At 42.9% G+C, this 24,151-nt stretch overlaps 1 protein-coding gene across 5 annotated transcripts in view; it reads right to left on the reverse strand.

The window, feature by feature from the left end:
• SMARCD3 (SWI/SNF related, matrix associated, actin dependent regulator of chromatin, subfamily d, member 3) overlaps nucleotides 1–24,151 on the reverse strand; it is a 79,837-nt gene that overhangs the window by 16,579 nt on the left and 39,107 nt on the right. For all 5 annotated transcript variants that reach the window (XM_030971255.1, XM_030971256.1, XM_030971254.1 and 2 more), the window contains 4 exons: nucleotides 22,523–22,740; nucleotides 19,425–19,467; nucleotides 9,151–9,273; nucleotides 1,688–1,810 (listed from right to left, as the gene is read on the reverse strand). In XM_030971255.1, the coding sequence (XP_030827115.1) occupies nucleotides 1,688–1,810; nucleotides 9,151–9,273; nucleotides 19,425–19,467; nucleotides 22,523–22,731 (498 nt within the window). In that variant the 5' untranslated portion in view covers nucleotides 22,732–22,740. The remainder of the gene's footprint in view (nucleotides 1–1,687; nucleotides 1,811–9,150; nucleotides 9,274–19,424; nucleotides 19,468–22,522; nucleotides 22,741–24,151) is intronic.

A 24,151-nucleotide genomic window follows, 5' to 3' on the forward strand; every position in this document is an offset into this window, starting at 1 on the left:
TATTAGCTTGTGTCCTAGACTTCTCAGTCTGTCTTGAACAATAAATCCCATGTAAATCACAAGTGCAATCAATCTAATTGAGTTCTCCCTCTGACAAAAACAGGGTAAGATGAAAAAATCTCAACAGCAGTGGAACAGTGTACATTTTAGGGAAGATTTCCTTGACTCTTAATGTTATTGAAAAGCACGAGCTTGTAAGGTGAACATGGCATCCATGAGAAAGGTCCAGAAAATTGCCATGAAAATTATCTCAGGACTGGAGTACCTCTCCTGTGAGGACAGGCTGAGAGAGCTGGGGTTGTTCAGCCCAGAGAAACACAGGTTGCAGGGAGTATTTAAAGGGGGCTTGTAAGAAATATCAAGGGCAACTTTTTACCAAGATCTGTAATTACAGGGTTGGACTGGTCTTAAGAAGGACATTTTTTACTCAGAGGGTGGTGAGGCACAGGTTGCCCACAGAAACTGTGGCTGCCCTATCCCTGAAAGTGTTCCAGGCCAGGCTGGATGGGGCTTTGAGCAACACAGACTAGTGGAAGGGGTCCCTGTCCAGGGCAGTAGGATGGAGTGAGATGGTTCTGAAGATCCCTTCCAACCCAAACCATTCTATGTTCCTAAGTCCTCTGTATACCTTTCTTTTAACAGCCTGGGTTTTTTTGATGAATGCTAATTTCTTGGTCTGATTTATCAGATTATAGTAAATTTTGCAGACTGTCATACACTAAGCAAAACTATTTCCTTTTAAGTTTTTTATTTTCATTTAATTACCAGTATTTGTTGTTTAGTGCACAGCTCATATTGTCTATATTAAAAATTAGAAGGTCTGTGATTACCTGACTCTCCACAGAATACAGGCCACAGGATTCCAATTTATTTCTTGCAGATAATATTTTATTAAAAAATTTAATGCAGATAATATTTTATTAAAAATGCTGGTAATTGAAAAGTTATGTTTTTCCAATAAAGAATCTCTTTCTTTATTGAAATTTCTGCTCTAATTTCTAAGCTGAATCTAACTTCAATTCCCAGATGCTGCACTTTGCCACCACTTCCTCCTCCAGCAAGACTGATTCATGTACAGTTACCTCCAGACAGACTGAAAGCCTTGCCCCCTCCATGCATGCATGTTCTCCATCTGTTTAGCCTATAAATACTTCCTTGTGAAGTCATTTCAAATAGATGGATGTCTTTATTAGGAAAGTCCAGCCTTCCCCAAGGACAGCTAAATCCACCACAGAGGTTTCTGAGGACTTCATAATGGTAAAATGTTTCTTCCATCCTTGCTCTAAGCATTCATACATTGTGTTGTACCCCCTAAGAATATGAAATACTGCCTTCTCCTTGTTATCCTGCTCTTCACAAGATGCAAGGGCCACTGCAGGCCAGAATTACCACACCTGCTGTAACCTGAACCTTCCCATCTCTTTAAAGGGATTAGTCTCAGCCCTCTTCTCTCCCCTTCCTCCTACTATCCTGTCCTTATGTCTGCCTCATTTTCTGCTGCACTCTCCAACGTTCCCATGTTAGGGCCTTATCCTTCACTTGGGTTCACAGTGCCTTCCCAGCAGCAACAAGCCAACACTGCCATTCAGACATGTCTTGTCTCAGCTGATGTCCCCAGTACAACCTACCACCCCAAAGGACAATCTTTAGATCCTGCCAGACCCAGTGAAGCAGAGATAAGTCATACATCATCCAGGAGCTTCCCCTCCACGCGCAGCTCCCACGAAGCAATGCTGCCATCAGAGTCATCAGCATCTGATTTTGCAGGATTGAATGTGTTGGAGATGTAAAGTCTCAGTTTCCGCTTTTGCTGTTATGCACATAGACAAGGGAAAAATACATATCCAGTTTAAGTTCAGGATCTGAGGAAGCTGCAGGAAAGGTGACAATTACACATATAATAGGGAATCTCCATGTTTTGTACAGCTGCACCAGTTGTATTACAATTTAAGATTCTGTTACACGTACGAAAATACACTGAAGAGCTGAATCTAAAAATTCCTTTCAAAAACTCTTGGCTATACAAACATGCTGAAATTCACCATAAATGGAGGAAGACAGGAGGTTGCCATGCCTAAGAAGTGATACATCCTATACTTCTAGATTAGATATCTGAGAAATCATTGTGGGTAAAGCATGATATTATGTCCTTTCTGGCTTCAACCTAGCTAGATTGCTAAAATTCAGCTGCAAGTCTATTGCAACACAAATGTCTTTCATAGTTGCATAGCTCAGATTTGTAAATGGCAGTCACAAATACAGCTCATGCTGCCAACTACCTGCTGAGCACACCTCTGCCCATCTGCATTGTGCCATCATGCAGCAGCTGCTAACAATCCTCCTGCAGACACACCTGAACACAGCGACACACACACCACTGCATTACCCTCCTCTTCACCCCAGCTGCCTTCACCCTGCGCAAACATGCTGCAGCTCCAGCTTGCTGGGAGACTTGTGTGAAGGAAGGCACCCTGCTTCATCCCTAACCCAGGTGCTAAAGTCTGTCAGAGATACAATCATGCCAATACATTGTCATTTTTACAGACCACCTGAAGCTTCCGGGTCACTGTAGTGGCTTATGGCTGTGTCATCTCCCAGTGCCCTTCCTTCCATGCATCATGTGGAAAACCCAGCTATTAAGTCTGATGCATGGATTCCAGAAAAGATTGTTACCAAAAATGACTCTGGGACTCTAATCTCCAATACCTATGTAGATGACAATGTCAAAAAGGCTACAGTTGTCAAGTTAATGCCAACAAAAGAACGTAAGAAAGGAGCAATCTTGTAAAGCTTATACACACATAGGAGAGAACGAAGTTCCATACAGCAGATTATACAGCATAATCTGGCATAGAGGAATGGGGAAGGCAGAGATGTATGGCTGAAGAGGAACAGGAAAATTACTACATTTTGCCAAATCTGGAGAAGACAGCGACAGAGAGGTTTGATAGAAATGGAGTGTCAACAGTATGCTCTGACAGGGAACAGGATTTTCCGAAGTGCCATCCGTGTAGAAAATGGCAGATTTACACAGGTAAGAACAGGCAGATTAGCAGAAAAATATTCTTGTGAATCCATGTTTTTTCCATCTTTTCCCACAGGATTTCTGTTGCCAAAGTGCTATTTCATAACATAATTATTTTAATGACCCCAAATCTCTATTTAGTGTGGTGGATTTGTGAAGGATTTCACATGTCTAAACTCAAAACTCTTCAAATTACCCTGGACATTTTATGCACCATTCCTAAATTTTACCCCCACCTGGATTCCTTGCAGAACTGTACCTACATACACAAGCAGGCTTTTACTTAATAGACATCTAGTGTCACCAGCACCACTGGCTCCTTGTAAGAGCTACCTGGGAATGGTTCTGCTCCCAGACATTTTGGGAGGCTGTCTCCTCTTCCAGGTCCAGGAACTAGACAATGGCTCTTGAACTTGCCCTACATACCCTTATTACCAGCAGTGGTAATGCATACTTCATGCTGTGGAATTTAAAGAAAATAAATTTAGAAATCCCTAGCAAGACTTCAGAACTGTGGCTCTAGAGCCAGGAACAGTTACTTTGGACTCTTAAGCCCTTTCTCTCCTACTGTGACTATTCTCCTGGCAGCTGATTCAAACTACCAGTGAGCAATAAGACCCTTAGCAGGGACCCAAGAGTACAGTATGAATCCTACCTGAAGGGATCTATCCAGTAACAACTCCAGCATGCACAGCCATACTGCTATCATACGGATGTCCAGTCTTGGAAGATGCCAGTTCACAGATGAGATATAGTCAAAACTGAGCTCAAGAAAGAAAGACACCAACGTGGTGCTGGGTGGAGTTTTAAAGTACAGGCCATAAAGTCTCCTCAGTTGCTGATACACATCAAAAATCACTGCATTTGGTTCACTCTCAGTATCCCTATGTTCCACAAGAATGTCAAGTTCATATCCAGAAGGCTCTCAGAATGAGAGAAAGAACACCTTCTTCCATCTCCAGCTGAGCAACTCCATCTCATCCAGAGAGGAAATGATAACATTTATGAACAACTTGATTGCTTCGCAGCTTACATAAAGAGGTGGCAAGAAGCAACAGCCCTTCAATAAATTCTGTAAATTTCTCAGCCATGTGCTTTATCACACAGACCTAAAATCCGTTCTCCTCTCTGTATGGTGGATTCTCAGAGAACAGAAGAGCAAGCAACCAAAGGACTCTCAGTAGCTGGAAGCAAAAACTAAAGAGAAGACTTACAGCTCTAGGGCAAAAAGTAAGCATCACATTTCATCTCTTCAGACACACCAGAACTTCACCACCCAAAAAGGTAAAGCTAAGCAGGAGGAACTTCACAGAGTCTTGATCAACTTTGTGAATCAAATAATCTCTTGTCCAAAAATCAGTAAACATTTGATCTTGTTCTTTTACAGTAAGACACTGATCTTTGACTCAGCTTCAGCAAAAGGAACTTTAAATAGCAGTCATATTAAAATGAAAAGTCTTCCCCTAAACCCACTGTATTTCACTCACAATTTCTCCTTGAGAAAAGGAAAAGGAAAGAAGTAATCATATGTAACAGATAAGTGGTCATGTCAGCAATGAACTCCTATAAAGGTCTCAGCACAGCTGCTGGGCAAGCTCACATGAAATCAAACAGATTGGAATGGGAGGCTGACAGGAATGGTGGAGCAGCACACCCAAAGCTTGCTCTTTCTCCAAGTTCTCTGATGTCATCTTCACACAAATGAATACAGCTTTAAGTAATGAATACAGCTTTAAATGGGTGAAATGCCAGAGATCTGTCAAATCCTCCAGAAAACCTTCCCTGGTTTACAGTGTTCCTTTTTCTTTTTTCCAGTTTCTATTAATAGTGAATCCCTAACAAGCTGAATCAGAAAGCAAGCATCTGATGAACCCACGATCTGTGTGCCATCCCCCAGATAAATCTCCATCAACTGCTGAAGCTAGTTTCCTTCAATGAACTCTCAGGCTGGACCCAAAACCTCCCAGACACTTCCAGGGAAGTTGTGCTTGGGATTTCAAACAAACAAAGTTATTAGCAGACAGTCTACTGCTGACTGACTCAAGAAAATCTGACTGCCAATCTTGTAAGTAGTATTGTGTTAAGAGCTCTCTAAGTATATCTTAAGGGTGAATTTCTATGAACCTCAATATAGCATAAAAACCTCAAGCACAAAGCACAGAAAATACTAAAATCTGGGTTTCTGCCTTTGCATATACAGTAACAGTTCTCTGGTCTCACAGAAAAAAAAACTTTTTAGAAAGCAAAATGAACAGTGGTAGCATGGAAAATCAGGAGACAGAAAAAACAATGACCACTGTCTGATCATTATAAAATACCCAAATTAAATGAAGAATGTCCATATCAGAGCTGGAGTATAGAGGTATCTCGCTCAGAGAAGCAGCAAGATATGTCAAAATTTGTAGAGGAAACAAAATTAGTTAGGTAACTCCTGAAAAGAAAATGGACATGAACTTAAAAATGGCCAACCCAAAGCAGAAAAACCAGTGACTTGGTATACTACACCAGTATAATGAATAATAAAAGGAATGAGAAAGTATTTACTGAGTTCAAAATTGCACCGGCACATGAAAAACACTTATAAACAGTTCTATAAAAGCGTAAACAATGACAACAAAACTCAAAAAAAGTGAAGCAAATGCTACAGAGGAATAAAATGGAAATTAGTATGCACAACAGTCTACAAAATCAGCTGTAGCAGCTTATTTCGTACTTGTATATTCTACTTCCTCAGGAGAGAATGAGGAGTTGTATAGTGACAGGTAATAAGAAAAAGTCAGGTGCACTGCAAAATTATTTTTCGACAGGGATTGGTAGGAATGAATTTTTTACCTGAGAAAAGAGAACGTTAAAGACCATTAAAGAACCTGAAAGACATATTTAAAACACTGACTGATTAAAGGAGATAAGGTGTTTGTATTTTCCTTATCTCATAATGCAAAAAGCAGAACACAGAATTATGCCACAAGACAAGTGTTTCAGAAAAAAACCCGAATTGCTTTCTGGCAACAATCCAAAATCAATTCCTCAGTCATCTTAAAACCTGAAAGTGGGGGAAAACCAAATCTCAATTCACGAAACTAGGGAGAGAGACACTATGATGGTGTTCTGATGCTACTACTTGTTTTTCACTTAAAAATGGAGAACCTGGAAGCAGATCATTTAGTTTGGGAACTGCAACTATACACATATCTGCTAAACTGAATGTCTCACACCAGTTCACTGCAAAAGAGGGACAGTCTCTGGATGACAGTCTGCGGTTTGGGTGAGACGAAAGTACTTTCTGTGGTGCCAGGACCTGGAGTGGGAGCCCTGCTTGTGTCATGGTCACATCCCACTCTCAGTCAGAAGACCCTGGTTCAGGCTTTAGGATGAAAATCATCTCAGTCTTGAAATTATGTTTATGGCGACAACTGTCTGTTTCAAGGTTACACAATGGAGACAAATAAGCATTTTTAGGGTGTTATTTATCTATATTATTTTAAACATCCCCTTCTGTATAAAAGAATTGTGCCCTGAACACCATTGTCTACACCACCTTAATCTCTCAACTGTGAAGGGAGCCGAGAGTGACTAGCTCACATATAAATGAATGAAATGGCTATGTCTATACTTAGCCAAATAAATCCCACTCCCAAAGTCCACCATGGCCTTAGAACTGCATAGATTTTCAGTAATTGATTCTTTAATGACATCTACTGATCTGTTGAGTGTATGGTTTCTGTTTCCTTCAGGCCATGGAGCTTGCTATATCTGTCAAACAGCCCTGTCTGCCTGACTACCTCCTAAAGTTCTTTCTGGAATTCTGACCATGTGGGTCTTCCATTAAGTCAGTACAAGGACTTTTGCTAATGCTGCTCTGCAGACAAGGAATTCTGAGACTCTCATGACAGATGCAATCCAAGAACGCAGGGCTGGCTGAAGAAGAGGAGAGTACACAGCAGTGCCCAACCAGCAGAAAACTGCCAAGGCAGCTGAAGAGGGCTGCTGACAAAGGAGTTGACAGGTGGGGAAGGCCATTTTCCCCTTCAACAGCCGCCCAAACCCCAGGTCTCCTCACTTCTTGAGCCATCCCACAGCTGTCATCTGGTTCAAGAGTGCACCTGTTCTCAGGAGATCCAAGTAGGATCAACAAGCCAAACATATTTTATGCACTGTCCTCTCCAAAAAAAAAGCTTTAACCACTTATGCCTAAAATTTCCCCAGAATAGTTAGTCTTCAGACAGAAAAAAACCCCAGCCTGAGCAACACCAGACCATAAATCTGTGGTTCCCTACAACCAGAGATTCTAGCTGTTTGTAGCTCAATCACCACGACAAACACCGTAACTGCAGCTACAGCTGATAACTCTGAGAAATCCTGCATATTCCCTACATAATTTCACATACTTTAGATAAATTCATATTTCTCATAGGATTACAATCCCAGTTTGAGAATCACTGTTCTAAAGCAAGTATTTCAAAATTACAAGAGCTTTGGTAAGAGATGGAAATGCAGAGATAACTTCTATTGCTGTTACCAATTCTGCAACTATAATAAAATGGAAATACTTAACATTAAGAAAAACCCAAGTTTATCTAGGTTTGGCCCTATTTTGACAGTTCTGATACCTATATGCTAGGACTACCTACACATGAATTTGGAAAACATCTGTTTGATCATTCTCTAGATGTTAACTGAGTAAGTGATATTTAAAATGTGTTTGCTGAGCCCTAGATAGAAACAGAATTTTCTGTCTACAGTTTCTGTAGAGTGTTGTGCCTCCTACACTCTCCCCTATCCCAGACACTGAATATCTCCATAGCTTACAGCTAGGACCTTGTGCACTTGTTGATTCCCTCATTAAAGACTTTGCCACAGAATAAATAACTTCCTGTTGATTTATGAATTTAATTCAAAGTCTTCAATCACCTTTAAATATGGCCAGATTCCTAACTAGTTTAAAATAATGGTGTTCTACCCATATCAAGAAGGTAAGACAAATTATTTCTTCTGAGAGTAAAATCTATTATGTGCAACACTTCTTAAGAATGAACTCATGATTTAGACCACCCACAATTCAGTTTCCTTTCTGTCTAGGAGGTGTTAATGGAACTTGATAACTTAATTGGTTTTTTTTTTGTTTTGGGGTTTTTTTTTTATGTTTTGTTTGTTTCACATATATCAACTGGAAAAACACCAAGAGGTAAAAGCCTTCCACATTTTATCAGGTACCTGGACAGTGACAAAGACAACAGAATATTGATCTTTGTTGGGCTGACCTCCATCACTGTGGTACAGACAAGAATGATAGCTTTATGTCACAGAAGACATATGGGTACAAAACCCTTCGTTCTATGAGAATTATTTGAGGAATAGAGTATGAGGTACCCAATACAGTTACAAGAACTTAAATGAGAAATGAAAAGAAATTCTTCACAATGAGAGTCAGAAAAAATGTAACAGACTGCCTAACAAGGCTGTAAAACCTCCATCTTTACAGATTTTCAAAACTCAACAAGGCCTTGACAGCCCTGTTTTTAGCAGAAAGTTGAACAAAGAAACTTCCAGTTTCCTCCTATCTAAACTCTTCCATGATTCCAATGAATAGACTCAGAAAACTTAGAAAAAACCTTTTCAGTGGGATATTAGTAAGAGCAAAGTGCTGGACTTTATCTGACAGAAACCGCAGAAAATGTCATCCATTCTTTTTTTACACAGATAATAATTTCTGTAAGTAATTCTTCCCATTGTATGCTCTGTTATTCCACAAGTTCCACTTTTGACCAAATTTGAACTGGAAACGTAGTACATACCTTCAGCATATCCCTCTAATCTCTTATTTTCTCATTTTTTATCATTTTAATACAAAGTTCCCAAACCAATGTTTATCTATCCTTTATTTATCCCTAGGCTATTATGCCCCTTATTAAAGACTTTCAGAAGCTAGAGCTGGTAATAGCCACTGAATTTTCTCTACCACTTTTCTGTGGATGCTGATTCACAGCTGTTTGCTCTTAGGAGCTTTGTCTAACCCATTCCAAAGCATTTCTGCTATGAGACTTTAGCTTGAAAGGTATTTCCACCATTTACTACAAGAATTATTTTTCTCCCCTGATACAATGTACAGATTTCTCACAACATACCTTCATTGGTCTCTTCAGCGCTTCCTGAATGTCCACGCGCTTCCGCATAATGGTCTGGTCTAGCTTGCGCTCAAAGGCCAAGAGATCCATGTAGGCCTGCGACTCAGGAACCAGCTCCCGGATCTGAGAAGGAAGCAAGGAATACCTCAACACTGGGAGCACAAATGTGCCACGCTCCAGAACAGCCACACTGACACATTCCCAGCCCTTGGACAGGAGTGCCCAGAGGACCTCTCCCTGCGACAGCAGGTCCCAGACAGTGGGGCAGGTCTCAGAGACATGGGACAAGCACAGACTGAAGAGCAGGAGCACAGAACTGAGGCTAATGCATTCTGGAAGACCCCACCTGAATCCACAGAGCCTGAACCATGGCTGTTTTCTTCCAGAGAGGCTTAGCTACCAGCAGCCAGGGAGACTACTCTTGGCAATCCAAACTACAGTGAATTTGTCCTGTTCAAAACTAGAAAAGTGCTGCATCCCCCAAACTAAAGGGGGAGGGGGTTGGGGTGTGTTCATGTTGGTGTTTCAAAAACAAGTGTCACCCATTGTAAGTAAAACTGCCAGGTAGGATGCCTGCCTTTGTCAGCACATCTTCCTATGTTGGTGAAATTGACCTTCATGTCAAAGTTTCAACACGACCAGCCATCAGGTGTCAACTTCTGATCCTGCCAACTTTTATTGGAATTTTAACACATTAGTTAACTACATTAGTTCTATTGACAAACCTCTCTTTATTTTCTCTTTTACAAGCAGAGGAGGGGATATGAAGTAGGTTGGAAGTATGACCTAATGAACTGAGCTTAGAAATGAGTAAGTATACCCTTAAATGAAAATGTTGCTTCTTGATTTGGAATAACTCATGCAGGAAAACCATAAAAAGGTACTGTAAGTAATTAAAATAGATCTACTACACAACCTTTTCTATTTCTACAATATTCACTCTAGCTTTTCTATTTCTACAATATTCACTCAATATTCACTCCTATATTTCCATAGGAATTGAGTTGATATTCATGTTTTGCTTTAGAAACAGAATTAGTTACAGTTAAAATTACAGTTTATATCTGGTGTAAGGCACAAACACTTATGTGAGAGACACCAGGCATGCACCTGTTCCCTGTGGGCTGCAAGGACATGAGAACTATTGCAGAGGTCATGCCAACAGCTGGCTCTCCTAGTATTGTATCTCCGACAAGGTTTCAAAGTTGCTGCCTTTCAGTATCCGCAACAGTCCAAGGCAGAGCGTTCCAGGCAATGTGGGGTGAAGAACCTCCTTTTGCTCCTTTGGAACCTGCCACGAGTGAGTTTCATTTGATGCCATTTCCCTGCACTGCTGGAGCAGCTGTGGGAAGGCATTCCCTAGGCACCTTTGCTATATGTTTTACAGGCTTTTGCCATCCCTTTCTTAATAATTTTCTTTTCCAGCCTGAAGACGAACAATTTCTCCTTGCTGTATTTAGACAGACTAAGGTTATTAAATAAATGTCTCTTTCAACTGACTCTTTTTGTTTTGAGATGGTAGAATACCTGCTCTACTTACAGCAAGACTATAACTTTGGAAAAGCAGAAACCACAGATACTTTGGAAAAGTAGAAACCAGAGCCAAAACTCTGTTCAGCTTTAGACAAGCCATGATAGTTTTAACTGCTTATATGCTTTCTCAAATGTTAGTATCAGCAGCATAATAAAAGAAACATGAGCACGAAGAACAAGCATTACCCTGGAAACATCAAGGAACTGACAAACAGCTTGCAGAGCAAGGGCAGCGAGGCACTGAGTGCATATCTTTGGACACAACAAAACACTCCAATGTTTTTTTCCTGTTCTGCACAAAGATTCCTCAGTTCCTTGCCTGAAGAAATTAATGATGGTGTGCTACAGTCAATTAAAAATTCTGGACCGAGAAAGCAGTTTCAGACCTTTAATGCCAAGTGCCATCAGAGTCAGTTTGTGAACCCCCTGGGCACACGGTGAAGCATGGCCTACAGAGTCCTTAGGATAGAGCCTATGCAGCACAGATTACACAACCTTTCTGGCTGGTCCAATGGGTACTAGACTCAGGATCTAATCAAATTTCTAGGAAGTTTGTAGATACAGCAGAAACCTTCAATAAATATTTTTATTCCACACTTTTACATCTTTTATCACATGAAAGTGGTGATAAGGGTTATTTCCTATTCCATTCCCTTAACCGAACTGGATGCAAAATATTAGAAGATGCTAAAAAGCACAAGCACTTTAAAATCAGCCAAAGACAAAACTGCATCTAATTCCTTGAACTGCAAATGACCGCAGGTTGGGAGAGCATTTGAGAGAAGAATTGTACTTGCTGTGTTTGTATTCTTCTCTAGAGATGTGTTATGGTCACAGCAAAGATGGGATTTGGGCAAGATCAAAGGCTTACTCAGGCCACTTTTGCCAGCTCTCAGTCTTTTGCTTTCTCACCCTACTACTGGAGTAATCTTTTGGAGGTATGACAGTGCCTATGTGATAAGGATCTGTGCAACCTGCCTAATTCATTCCCTTGCATGGTTTGCCCTAACAGAAAAGTTCATAGCTCCGTGCAGGTCTACACTCTTCTACTAAAGTTCTAACTATAAATGCAAAAAGAGTCTTTCAATACATCAATTCTCCATTCTGGCCTTTATCTAGTTGACAAAACTCCAGAAAGCATCTAGCAGAACCAGCATCTCATCAGCCAAGGTTTTGAACATATGTAGTTATACTTTATCTTAGAATTCCATGGATAACTGGAAGAGATTACTATTAACATTAGTAAGACAGTGTCCTTCTTGAGGCTGCAGTTATCTTTCTATTATGAAAATTCAAACATTTCAGACTTTTATAAATTACTAAAAAGCAATTGCTATTAAATTATGCATTTTTATCTTTGATTTTCACAAGATTTTTTATCAGTGATGACAAAAAAATGGCCAACTTGCAAGTGGGGGCAATGAGGACAGTGTGGAATGAATGACATGATGGCAGACAGTGTGGGGGCTCCACCACACCTGCCTGTAAACAGATGTGCAAGGCTGGTGAGACAGAATCAGAGACCAAAGACCAGCCGCAACACTACAAATTCTGGGATACAAACATCTTTGGATAGCTTCTATGGCTGTCACAGCATGACAGCTTGGAAGGCAATGACAGCAGTCAGCAAGCTGGGGAAAGTAACGAGGAAGCCTTCTGCAAGATGAGCAGCAGAAGGAAAGCTAAGGAAAAAGCCAAGTCCGGGTCTGGCTCTGCTGCTCACATCCAAAGCCACAGAGAAGGCTCCACTGCTGTTGTCTTTGGCTCCATTGCTCCTGGCTGAGTGCTGTCCTCAGGCCCCAGAGTGCCGAGCCCAGGTCAGTCAGGGCAGCAGGGCTGGGCACAGGGACCCTGACAGGCTGCACAGACAGGATGGCACCTCAGCACGGTGAAGGTGGGCACAGGAAAAGCTCTGCTGCTCCTGGCATGGAATCACACCGGGCAGGGGGACAGGGAGGCATCGCTGGGGTACAAAACAGACTGGCAGGAGAGGACTGGGGGGCCCTGAGGGACAGACAACAAGGGCAGAAGGACTCTGAGGGGCAAGGCAGCCATAGCAAAAGTCAGCTGCAAAAGGGGCTGCATTAGCACAGGTTTTGCCATCAAGCCCAGGAAAGAGGCTCTTCCTTCCTACTCCACGCTGGTGGAACTGGATCTGGACTGGTGGGCACAGGACAACAAAGATGTGACATCTTGGAGCAAGGCCTGCAGAGGACGGTGGGGGCTGGAGCACAGACCTGCCAGGAGAGGCTGCAAGAGCCTCTCCAGCCTGGAGAAGAAAAGGGAAAAGGAGATTGCCTGGAAGAGTGCAATGGTCACATGGACTGGTGAAGCACAGACAGGGCCAGCCTCCCCTTGGAGGTGCGTGAGATTAGGGTGAGAGGCAACAGGAACTCACTGAAGCATGGGCAATTCACTCCCTATAAGGAATTGGTTTGTAAAAAAAATCTCTGAGAGAACAAACAAAACACATTATGGTATTAAAACCTTGGAACAGGCTGCCAAGAAATGCTCTGGAGTGTCCATCCTTGGCTGGAGGTATTCAGAACCTGTCTGGACAAGGTCCTGAGCAAGCTGATGTAATTTGAACCTGTTTTATACAACAGCTGGCCATCAAATCTTTCACAGGTCCTATTGTTGTGCACCTCCAGGATCCTAGAAAAAGCCCAGTAAATAAAATTGGATCTATTGCAGGCAGGAACAACTGGAGCTGCATTCTTCACTGCTTAAGCAGGACAAACAAAACAGTTCCAGTAATCTTGATTTTTTTTTTTTAATCACTAATAAATAGAGATTTGGCAGCGTCTTGAGAATTAGGCTACCTGAGAATTTCTGTCTTTGAGACAGGTAACAAAACACAAAACCTCTTCCTCCCACCAAGTTTGACAAGCTTAATTTGATCCTTAGCCTTTTTTACTACCTACGGCAGATGGACATAACCCACGCATTTCACATGTATTGCTGAGAACCAGAATTTTTATCTTAAGTGGCAGTGACTGAAGTCTGACTTGGCAGCTACTGGACAGTTTCCCTGCTGAGAAACTTTATACTATAGCTTATTGACAAAAGTATCTCTACCACTGAGGCTTCTATGGTCAAAGAAAGACAGCTAAGGGCTGAAATTCCTTATAAATCATAACTGTGCCACCCTACAACCCCTAAGAGAGAGTGGTTTGAGGAGGATTTCTGACTGACTACTACAGGGCCGGTAACACAGTCCAGTAAAATGGCAAAAGCAATCCATGTTCTTCGTCCTCCTCTCTTAGGACCTGGCAAGCCATTGCTGTTGCTAGGTCCCCTCAGAGGCATCCTTCAGGCTGAACAAGGCCAGCTGTCTCAGTCTTTCCTCGTGTGCTGATCCAGTCATTCAATCGATCTGACAATCATCCACTGACCTTTGTCCAGTTTGCCAATGTTTTTCTTGAATTCAGGATCCTAAAACTAGACACGGTGCTCTAGCACTGAGCTAGTGAGTATGGAGCAAAGAAGGGTAATCAAGTCCCTCAATCTCTTGGCTGTGCTCCCAGCCACAGAGCTCTGGACACTGTTAGTCATCTCTGCTGACAAGACATACCTCCTGCTCACACTCAGCCCACTGTCCACCAGTGCCTCCAGGGCCTTTCCAGCAGTGCTGCTTCTCAGCCAGGCAGCCCTCGTCTTTCTCAAGGAAGAACATTTGACTTAGTTGACTTTCATAAAGTTCTTGTTGGTTCATTCCTCCAGCATATCCACAAGCATATCAACTGGTTTCCCCACACAGAGATTGGTGTCATCTGTAGATTTTATAAGCGAGCATGGCACTGCCTCCTCCAGTGGCAAGGATGCTGGACTGATCAGCTGCTATGACACAGTGCTGCTATCCCTGTAGCACTCTGAGCAACCATTAGCCACCTTCTCAGCCTCATCATCCACCCACATGGCTGTCAGCCCATTCAGACCAAAATGTCCCAACCTGAATACAAGACTATTATGTATGAGAGAGCAGCCTTGAAAGGACATTGGCCACTTCTCAGCTCCCTCAGATGTAGCCTGTTGGATATCATGGAGTTGTACAGGTCAAGTTTCCTCAACGAATCCCTGGCCCTACCCCTGTCCACTGGCCTGTTCCTCTTGGATGTGTTCACTGATCACAGGGCATGGGAGGCATCATTAGTGCAGACTGAACAAAGAAGGCTTTGAGTGCTTCAGACTTATTGTCTCTGTCATCACTGGATCACCCAGCCCACACAGCATGGAGCACACATTTTCCTTGGTCAGCCTTTATTACTAGTGCAATAGTAGAAGCTTTTCTTGTCCTTGATGTCCCTTGAAGATCTCAACTACAGCTGAACTTTGACTTTGCTGATACCATTCCCTGCAATGCCCAGGCAAATTGTTCTAAACTCCTCCTTTGTAACCTTGTCCCTGCTTTACTTCTTGTACATTGCCTTCTGACGTTGGGACTACCACTGTGATTACCTAATTCTGGGCTCCTCATACATCTGCTCATTTTCCTGCATTTAAAGCAGGCTGCTCTTAAAGGTCCTTAAAGACCTCCCAGATTCCTTGAGACATTTTGCCCCTCAGAGCTGCTTCTCAAGGAATCACACCTACCAGTCCCCTGAATAAGGCAAACTCTGCTTATCTGAAGTCCAGGGGTGGTACTTGACTACTCTCCTTCCTCATCCCTGGCAAGACCTTTAATTTCTGTATTTCACAGTTGCTATATCCAAGGCTACCACTGATTATCACACCCCTAACCTCTTCTTTCTTACATGAAAGAATGGCAGATCCAGGTGTTCCTCACCTCTGGCTGGCTCAGATGGAGAATGAGGTGGACAACAGCCATGCAGTGACCAACCCACAGCAGGACAGCTATTATGGCATGGGATCTGTGCAGAGAATTCCACATGGTGGTCAGTGAACAGCAGCAGCAAAAATTGACTAAATATTTGTGTAAAGGAAAATGAAGTAGAGAAGATGAAAAGAAGCGGACAGGTGTACAAAATCCTGTCAGCACAGCCAGACAAAAAGTCCTCAGGAATTTGGGGCTGAGTGAGAAGAACAGCAGCTAATACTAAGAGACAAGCATGCCACAGAAGGAGGGGCAGTTTGCTGTTTCAAAGTTGAACTCCACTCTGCAAGTTAAACAAGGAAAAGCAGAGATGGGCACAGCTATATAGAGCCAGAATGGTTTTCAGCTGAGATTCTTGCATCAGAATGGGTAGGCAAGGAAGCCAAAAAACCAGAATGGTGGATCACATTCACATCTCCCTGGGAAAAAATGTAATGACTCAATACTAAGAGAAAATAAGACTGACCAGAAGTAATGAGGAGGCAAGGCCTGGAGAAAGAGGTACAATCTGAGGTGCAGCCATGCGTCCCTACAGACAGTTTGTGGTCTGAGGTTGAAATTGAGGCACACCTGTGAAACCTGGGTCACAAAGGTAACATCAGCTCCAGAGACTTAGGAACCCAGCCATGAATGAAGATGCCTGTGAACTTCTCCAAAACCGAATGAGGGTTTCAGCGACAGCCAAGTGTGAACAAGGGAAAGATCCAGAAGTGAAGAAAATAGGGCAGGAAAGAGCCTGCTGGACAGAACTAGAGTCAATGTTAAATACACTATAAAAATTACTAAGCCTTGTTAAGTTACAGTATGTCAATGTGAGCGTAACCAAAGTCCTTGTGTTAAAATTGCATTTTAGACAAAATATATGCTATCAATACAACCAACCTGCATTTAAGTAAAGCATTTGACATACAGTCATAAAGGGAACCACTCCTAAAGACTGAAAAATGGGAGTTGGAGCAAGACCTGGCGTAGGAAAAAAGTGCTCTTGTACAAAAAAGGAGAAGTATGCTAAGAAAGCCTAGTAATGATAAATTTGGGTGTCACTGTCATTGCAAGGAAGAGGATAGTACAGAGAATGTAAGGAAGTTCAGAACTGTATAATGGAGATGGGATCATATATAGCATTACAACACATAGGATCATGCCTCAGAGTCTAAATCCTGCTGTAATATGGGAATTCATCAGTTGCATATGACAGAAAGCAGAAATACTTGTATTAGCCAATCACAGAATGACCAGAGGCTGTATCAATATGGAAAGGCCAATAAAAAAAAAAAACACCAAACAAAAACCCCAAGCAAACAAACAAAAAAACCAAACCAAAAACAAAACAAAAACCACCAAAACATCCAAAAAACCAAAAAAGAACAGCAATCTCAATTTGTAGTGCTATTTCCAATAGAGCTAAAAATGCAGGAGCAGCATTCAAGCATGGTGAATACTGGCAATCTGTAATACTATGTATAGTTCTGGTTTCTTGAGAGGTAGATTTAAAAAGGTTTGAAAGACATTAATTTAACCAGGATCAGAGAAAACAAATGACTAAGAGGATTTCAAGAGGGGAGCCTCTCTAACTTGGCAAACTAAAAGTACTTCCCCTGCCGAGCCTAGCAAGACAAAAAAAAACCCCAAGCTGCCAGATCAAAAGTATGTTTCAGGTAAGGAACCTAACTAGTCTTGAAGTGGCAGTTGTGTCATGGCTTCCAAGACAGAGGGAACCAGACTGGAAGTGCCAGGATGTCCCATGCAGTTCCCTAACCCAATCTTCCTACGTGCAAAGTTTGCTGGGTTGAATTTTTCATTTTACAATTATATTCCTGCAAAATTAAATCCTTCTCAAATAGTTGACCTGGAGTGGCTCAGGGATCCTACCCAACCAGCACAATGCTCCAGGACTACGGCACAGGCTTAACCAAAGAGCCTGGAAATCAAACAAGAGGTTACCTGTGCCAACTGCTGAGTTATTATCGTAGCGAGGAACAGTGGGAACCCACCTCCTTTCCACTACTACATAAGATCATTTTCAAGAGTCAAATGTATTTAATATCGTTCCCCTCTTCTCTTCAAAGTTCCTGGAAAACATAAGCAAAACTCTGCAAAAAATCTGTGGGTAACAGATGCTGACTGGCTGGAAAACATTCCAGAGGTAGTTCCAGAGAGCTGGAAGTTTTACCCATGTTTCACATGCATTCCACAGCCACCAGTGCACATCTTCCACTTGACAGGACAATGATGTGCACAGCATTTCTTCATCCCACAGATGGTGTAAGGGATTTCTGACACACTAACTGCAGCCTAACAGAGTACCTTAGCCCAGACAGAGGTCACATCTGATACCACTACTGCAGCTGCACTCATAAAAACCCCACTGCAGAAGAGACTTCTAGCAAATGCCTTATTACTCCATCAGTTAAAGCTATTGGCTGGCAGCCACAATGATACTGAAAAGCAAGAATACTTGGTGACAGCATGGTTCTGAAAGCATCTGTAGAGATTTCTGACACACCTATGTAAGGCTCTACCTATTCAAGAATTATCATGGACTTGGTAAACAGAGTCAGTGATCTTCTGCTGGCAAAAAAGTTTGATTACCTCTTACACGTTTTAATCTTATAAAGGCAACATGCAAAATAAAAACCGAAAGTATAAACACTCCCACAACCAACCAACCCAAAACAAAACTAAAAGCATCTTGAAATGGACATATATTTCCAGCAACAGCCTCACTATACAGGATGTATCATTGTCTGTGAAAACAGTTTGTGTGGGACAGACAAAACTGACAGTACAAGAAACTTAGCTCTCATTATAAAAAAGGCACAGACCACCAGCAGAGCAGGAATGAGGCTTCAACATAATTACCAGGGAGGCTGTAAGTGGTTCAAAGGTCTGGGTTTAATGGTAGCTTAGTCCTTTCAAGACAGCAACATAAGAGATCTAATGGCTTACATATGAAAGGGTCTGCTTTCAGAAAGTGGCAGGAATAACAAGAGAAGAAGTGATAGCATAACATCAGGAGTACTAAAGTGGGCTCACCTCTTTGGATGGCTGGTAGTAGGCACCTGTGAAATGTCACAGAAGTGACTTTGGAGCATGTCAGCAAGTTTGGGCTCACTTTAGCAGTGGAGCTTGAAAACTTGAAAAGGATATGGAGGAAAAGGACACACCTGTCCAAGGGATTCTGAGCCCAGAAAAAGCACCAGAAGTCAAAGCAACGTAGATTAGGATGTGACAAGGGTATGTATTTTGAAGCCTTTAGGGACCAAGCAGTTTCTTGTGAACTGTACTGAAGAGGATAAAGAAAAAGAAAAGTATGGGAATAATGAGAGAGGAGAGCAGAGAGAAATCCCAGTGTTTAGAAAGGAAGTAGAAGATGTAAGCACTGAGGATCAAACATAGGCAGACACCAAAAGCCAGACATATCCCCAGGGATAAGAGAATTAGTAACTCTCCAGACAATACCGACCCCTCAGACTCTGTTGTTTACACAGGTTCACTGCAGCCCTATGGTGACACAACTATAAAAATCATAACCTGGCAGCTCCACTGGGCCAGAGACATGAGCCTGAGCCCACGCCAAGGTACAGCCACACTCTGGAGCAGGTTTTGGCCAGGCTCAGCAAGGAGCAGGAGCCGTGCGGAGCCCCGAGGGCCGCGCTGGCAGCCCAGCGCCGCGGTGCCTCCAGCAAGCGGCAGTGCTGGCTCGGCTAACCCAGGCGTGAGGCCGCGCAGGCCGGGCTGCTCCGCTCCCAGCCCCCAGCCCAGCCCGCTCTCCACTTGCACACACTGCTTACTTACTTTTTAATTAGATTTTTAAACAAAAAGTGAAACAATTTTCTAAAATTCCTCTAATTACACTAAGATGCTGAACTGATTGTGAAGGGAATAGGAAATGAAAGCGACTCACCCTCTGAGGGAGAATTTTGTCAGCCATCTTCCTCCTCTTGGCACTGTACATTTTTTAAAGAAAAAAACACGTTACCATGGTGACAGATCTAGGAGTAACGAGGCCACCTGCTAAATTATCCTGACATCTCCACATGCTGGTGCACAGCTGTGCATGCATCAGCAAAAGGGTCTCACCCATGCCCAGGACCTTGTACCCCTTCTCTCAGCAGCCTGGGGAGGCAGTTAGGTAAGAACAAATCAGGGCTGTCTGTTATGCATCCTGGAAAGAAGTCTGTAAGTTCTTTGATCACAGCATCTTCTGTGGTGCAGGGTGGCAATATATGCAAGTGCATGTGCACACACTGCTTCTGGGTACAGACAAGCATGTAGAGGACAGTCTCACATGTGGCATGCACAGACACACCTATGCTGTGCACATCTGAGTGGCTGAGAGCCTGCAAATGGCACGTCAACTTGTTCAACAGACAACACGCATTTATTCCATCACGCCCAAAATTAAGTGCTGAAGAACACACGTATATATGGGTGTATTTCATATGATGTATGAAAACACACACATATTCACACCCTTCCTTCATATGTACATACATACTTGTTTTACTTATCATATTTGCATGAGTGATGGATAAAGGTATAAGGCCTTACATTTCCACATTTCTTCATCTTTATGAACACAGATGTGGGAAGATGTATGTGTGCCTGCAGTGTGTATACATACTGTGTCCATACCCATACACAGGCACATTTCTATAGCTATGCTTTTAAAAACACACTTGTACTTGTGTACATAAACACAAATCTGGATGCGCCTGAGAAATGCTGCTGCCAGGAAGACTGCCTTCAGGTTCTAAGAATTGTTCATGCACACCAAACCTGTCACCCAGCTTTCTCTAACAGGGGCCAAGAGGGAATTCAGGTCCCATCTCTTTAGCTTGTAAGGCCTTTATCTTAAGCAGGAGATTAATCACTCCATCTGTGACGGACAAATGGGAGAAAGCTGCTGCCACTCTGCCATGTCACAAGGACACCCCTCCTTTTCACACTGGAAGTCTGTCATCAGCTGTGGCAAACATAAAAGCGGTTTCCAGGCATTGGATGTGGCATGGTCCCTTCCTACGTTTGTTAATAATGAGCCAGGGCTGAAATACCAGATTCTTGAGACTCTTCTCCATGCCCACATAAGCCAAGGCTGAGGAACTCTTTGTGCCTGGAGGTACAGCGGACAGAAAATTCAGTTACACCCAACTTAATAGGTAAACAATGTCCCTTTTAGAAGTGTAGGAATAATGGGAATGGAATGTCACATGGTGTGAAACTCCAACACCTTCCCACCACTCACAAAATGAAATCTGCACTGAAACAATTCACAGAATCTGGAAGTAAAGGCTGAGCAAGTCCCAGCCTCCCAAAGGGATTGGGATATGCACGTACCTGCAACAACCCCATAGGCTTGCAAATAAAAAGCAAGAAAAAAACAAAGCAACACCCCCAAACAATTTGGATCTCAACCAGTTCTTCAATAATCTCTTACAGAAATGAGATTTCTGTCTCCACCAAACCTGCCAAGAAAGGACAAGGGTAACTTTATTGGCCCATGCTAGGAAACATGGAACTCATTTTACCCCCAGAATTGGTCCCAAGGTGCCAGAAAAGTGTGCCTGAAAAACACATAATGGGAAACCACAAGGAGGTGGAAATGAAAAAAGGGAAAACATTCAATACATTATCTGAAGGGAAGGCATGGCAGAAGAAACAGAGAAACTCTCTGAGTATCCAGGCAGCACTGGTGTGAACAGGGCTCAAGGCAGTAGGGGGATCACTGCTGGGTCTCAAACTAGAAACACTGAAGTCAAAAACAGGGGAGGGGAACTTTTTTCTGTGAGTCAGGCCACCAACTTTTAGCAAATACTGTCCTCTAATGCTCCCTGGAAACTAGTTAGTGACTAAAGTCTACCTTAATTATCCAGCAGGGGCAATTTGTCAGGTTATATCCACCCTAGGACCTGAAGCATGGGCATTATTTTGTGCAGTTTCTTGGAGAGCCTCCTGGGAGGTGCTACAGAATGTGCATTTTGGCCGGTGCTGGGAAAGGTCTCCAAGAGGTCCATGCACTGCTTGTGCTCATGTGCTGCACTCACACACATCCTTCTGGGTTCAACCTTTCTCAATTGTAATGTACTAATACTCTCAAGATCAGTGTCCTTTCCAGATGCATCCCAGACACAAGCATTCCCAAATCTGGCTTGCTGATCCAAGGTATATAACCTGGACAGAGCAGGGCTCCTGAAGAACTGAGCTTAGAGAGTCATGTTTTACCTATAGCTGGATTCCCTGACACCACCAGAACACTGCCTGAAGCTGTATATACATCTATAATGATTCTGCAAAAGGTAGCCCACACAGATGACTGCACCCTATGTGCATGTGGATCCCACTCAACACTCAAGACTGATGAGGTCTAATGTGCTGCAAAAAGAAATTAGTTAACCTATTTAAGAGAGAATGTATTCAGCAATGTGCAAGGTGGGCATATTTCAAAAAGAAAGTTCCACACAGAAAACCCTCTAATTTTATGAAATTACTTTCAGTGCATATTTATTTACTTTATATGCAAAAACACTTGGGACAACTGCAAGTTTTATGACCACTCTTCTGAGTGACGATAGTACAAGCATTCACATGACAAACCAAAGTTTTTTTCACTTGTGTCATTTACAAACTATTAGGTTAGCCAGTCAGAAATCAGAGCAACTATACAGAACTGACAACAAATAATACAATAATTGTACTATATTAGAAGAGAACTGTTCATTAATTCTAAAGGCTAAACATACTCGACAAATTTATGGCCTGACAAACCTGCAAAGTAAAAGCAGAATAACTACAAAACCAGACATTATTAAAGGTTGCTTTGTTGAAGACCATTCACAAACAAAAAAAGGTAAAATTTACTAATGTTTTTCCTGCTTAAAAAACTATCAGTAAATAGATCTTCTATTCTGTCTTATTGTTCTTAAAAGTCTTACCTACTGCTCAACAGGTACCATCTTTGTTTCCTCAAATTGTCCTCCTGTGTTTTCTTTCCAGAACACTCACCTCCTAGCTCGGTTCTGAGTAGCTTGCTGCTGCTGCTGCACCTGCTGCTGCACCTGCTGCTGCTGGACCTGCTGTGGTGCAGTGCGTTTTCTTGTTGTTTCCATCACAGTCTGGGGCATCCCAGGTCGCACTGAGGGGCTTCCGACGTATGGGGGGCCTGGGGGACCCATGGGAGCCCCCTGATGGGGCATTCGAGCTCCTGATGGCATCCCAGGGCGCTGCAGGAAAAGCGAAACAGAAAGCAAAGCCCGTTTGGTTCCCCTTTCTGCAGCCGCCAAGACATTTGTACATCATGCGACACAGGTCCCAGCAGATTCCCCGTTTTGAGCAACCTGATGAGCGCTAAGCAGCAATACAAAGCACGCGAGCTCTGTCACTGCCGTATCTTGGATATCATGAAGAGGTATTCAGGGATAAAGTAGACAGCCAACAGGGAGGCCAAATACTGGGCTTGGGAAAACACTCAGTGGTCAGCAGCATATCCAGACCGGGTTACAGCTGAAAGCTCTATCTCCAGCCCGGATGGGAACAGCCCATGGCAGCGCCATGCAGTCTGTACTGGTGCAGCTCACATGCTGCTGCGAGCTGCGAGCACACTCCACTGCATGCGCTGCACTGCCGAGCAGCACCACAGTGGTGCAGCTGACATGCTGCTGCCAGCACGCTCCACTGCATGCGCTGCACTGCCGAGCAGCACCACAGTGGTGCAGCTGACGTGCTGCTGCCAGCACGCTCCCGCTGCATGTGCTGCACTGCCGAGCAGCACCACAGTGGTGCAGCTGACGTGCTGCTGCCAGCACACTCTACTGCATGCGCTGCACTGCCGAGCAGCACCACAGTGGTGCAGCTGATGTGCTGCTGCGAGCTGCAAGCACACTCATGCTGCTCTGAGCAGGCGGCTCTGAGCAGCCAGACAGACACCAGCATGGGCAAAGCACCAGGATAAACATTTTCCATTGAGAGCCTTCTACTTTGCCTACACCAGAGAGCAGTGTAAGTTCATAATGCAACACGAATCCTTTATAAAAAAAGTCATGTCTCTGATCAAGCCTTTAAAATAATTAAAAAAAGAAATGGATGCGGTAGTTTGTCAGCAGCCCCTGTAGGCATTCTAAAGTCCTGGCATTTATGCTGTCTTCTGCATGCTCTTGAGAGACATTGGGTCAAATCACAAGCTTAATGCTGCACAAGACACCCAGTAAATCCAGTTTTGAATTCTAAAAGCTTATAGCCATCAAAGAAAACCACCAGTAAAATAATGTCTGCCTGTAAAATGCAATTCAAAACAGAGAGATGAGCTTAGTCTCATACTGAGAATTATCAATATATTTATATGACCACATATATGCAAAAATATAGACACACACACTCTCTAGGCATTTGAACCAGGATGAAAATAAGAATAACCATACAGCAAAAGTCCTCTGAAAGCCAAGTCCCTCTACAAAGTCTTTTAAGGAAACCAAGAGGCAATGGCATCCATTATGAATAAACAGTTGGTTAAAGAACAGAAATGAGGCAAAAGTGATTGGTTCTGAAAACAAAAGAAAGGCACATGTAAACTTCTACTGGGACATCTCCTTTTCAGCATATTTAAAACAATCTGGGGGGAAAAGAACCAAAAAAAGC

Source organism: Camarhynchus parvulus, chromosome 2 (genome assembly GCF_901933205.1).
Source record: "Camarhynchus parvulus chromosome 2, STF_HiC, whole genome shotgun sequence".
Classification (NCBI taxonomy): Eukaryota; Metazoa; Chordata; class Aves; order Passeriformes; family Thraupidae; genus Camarhynchus; species Camarhynchus parvulus.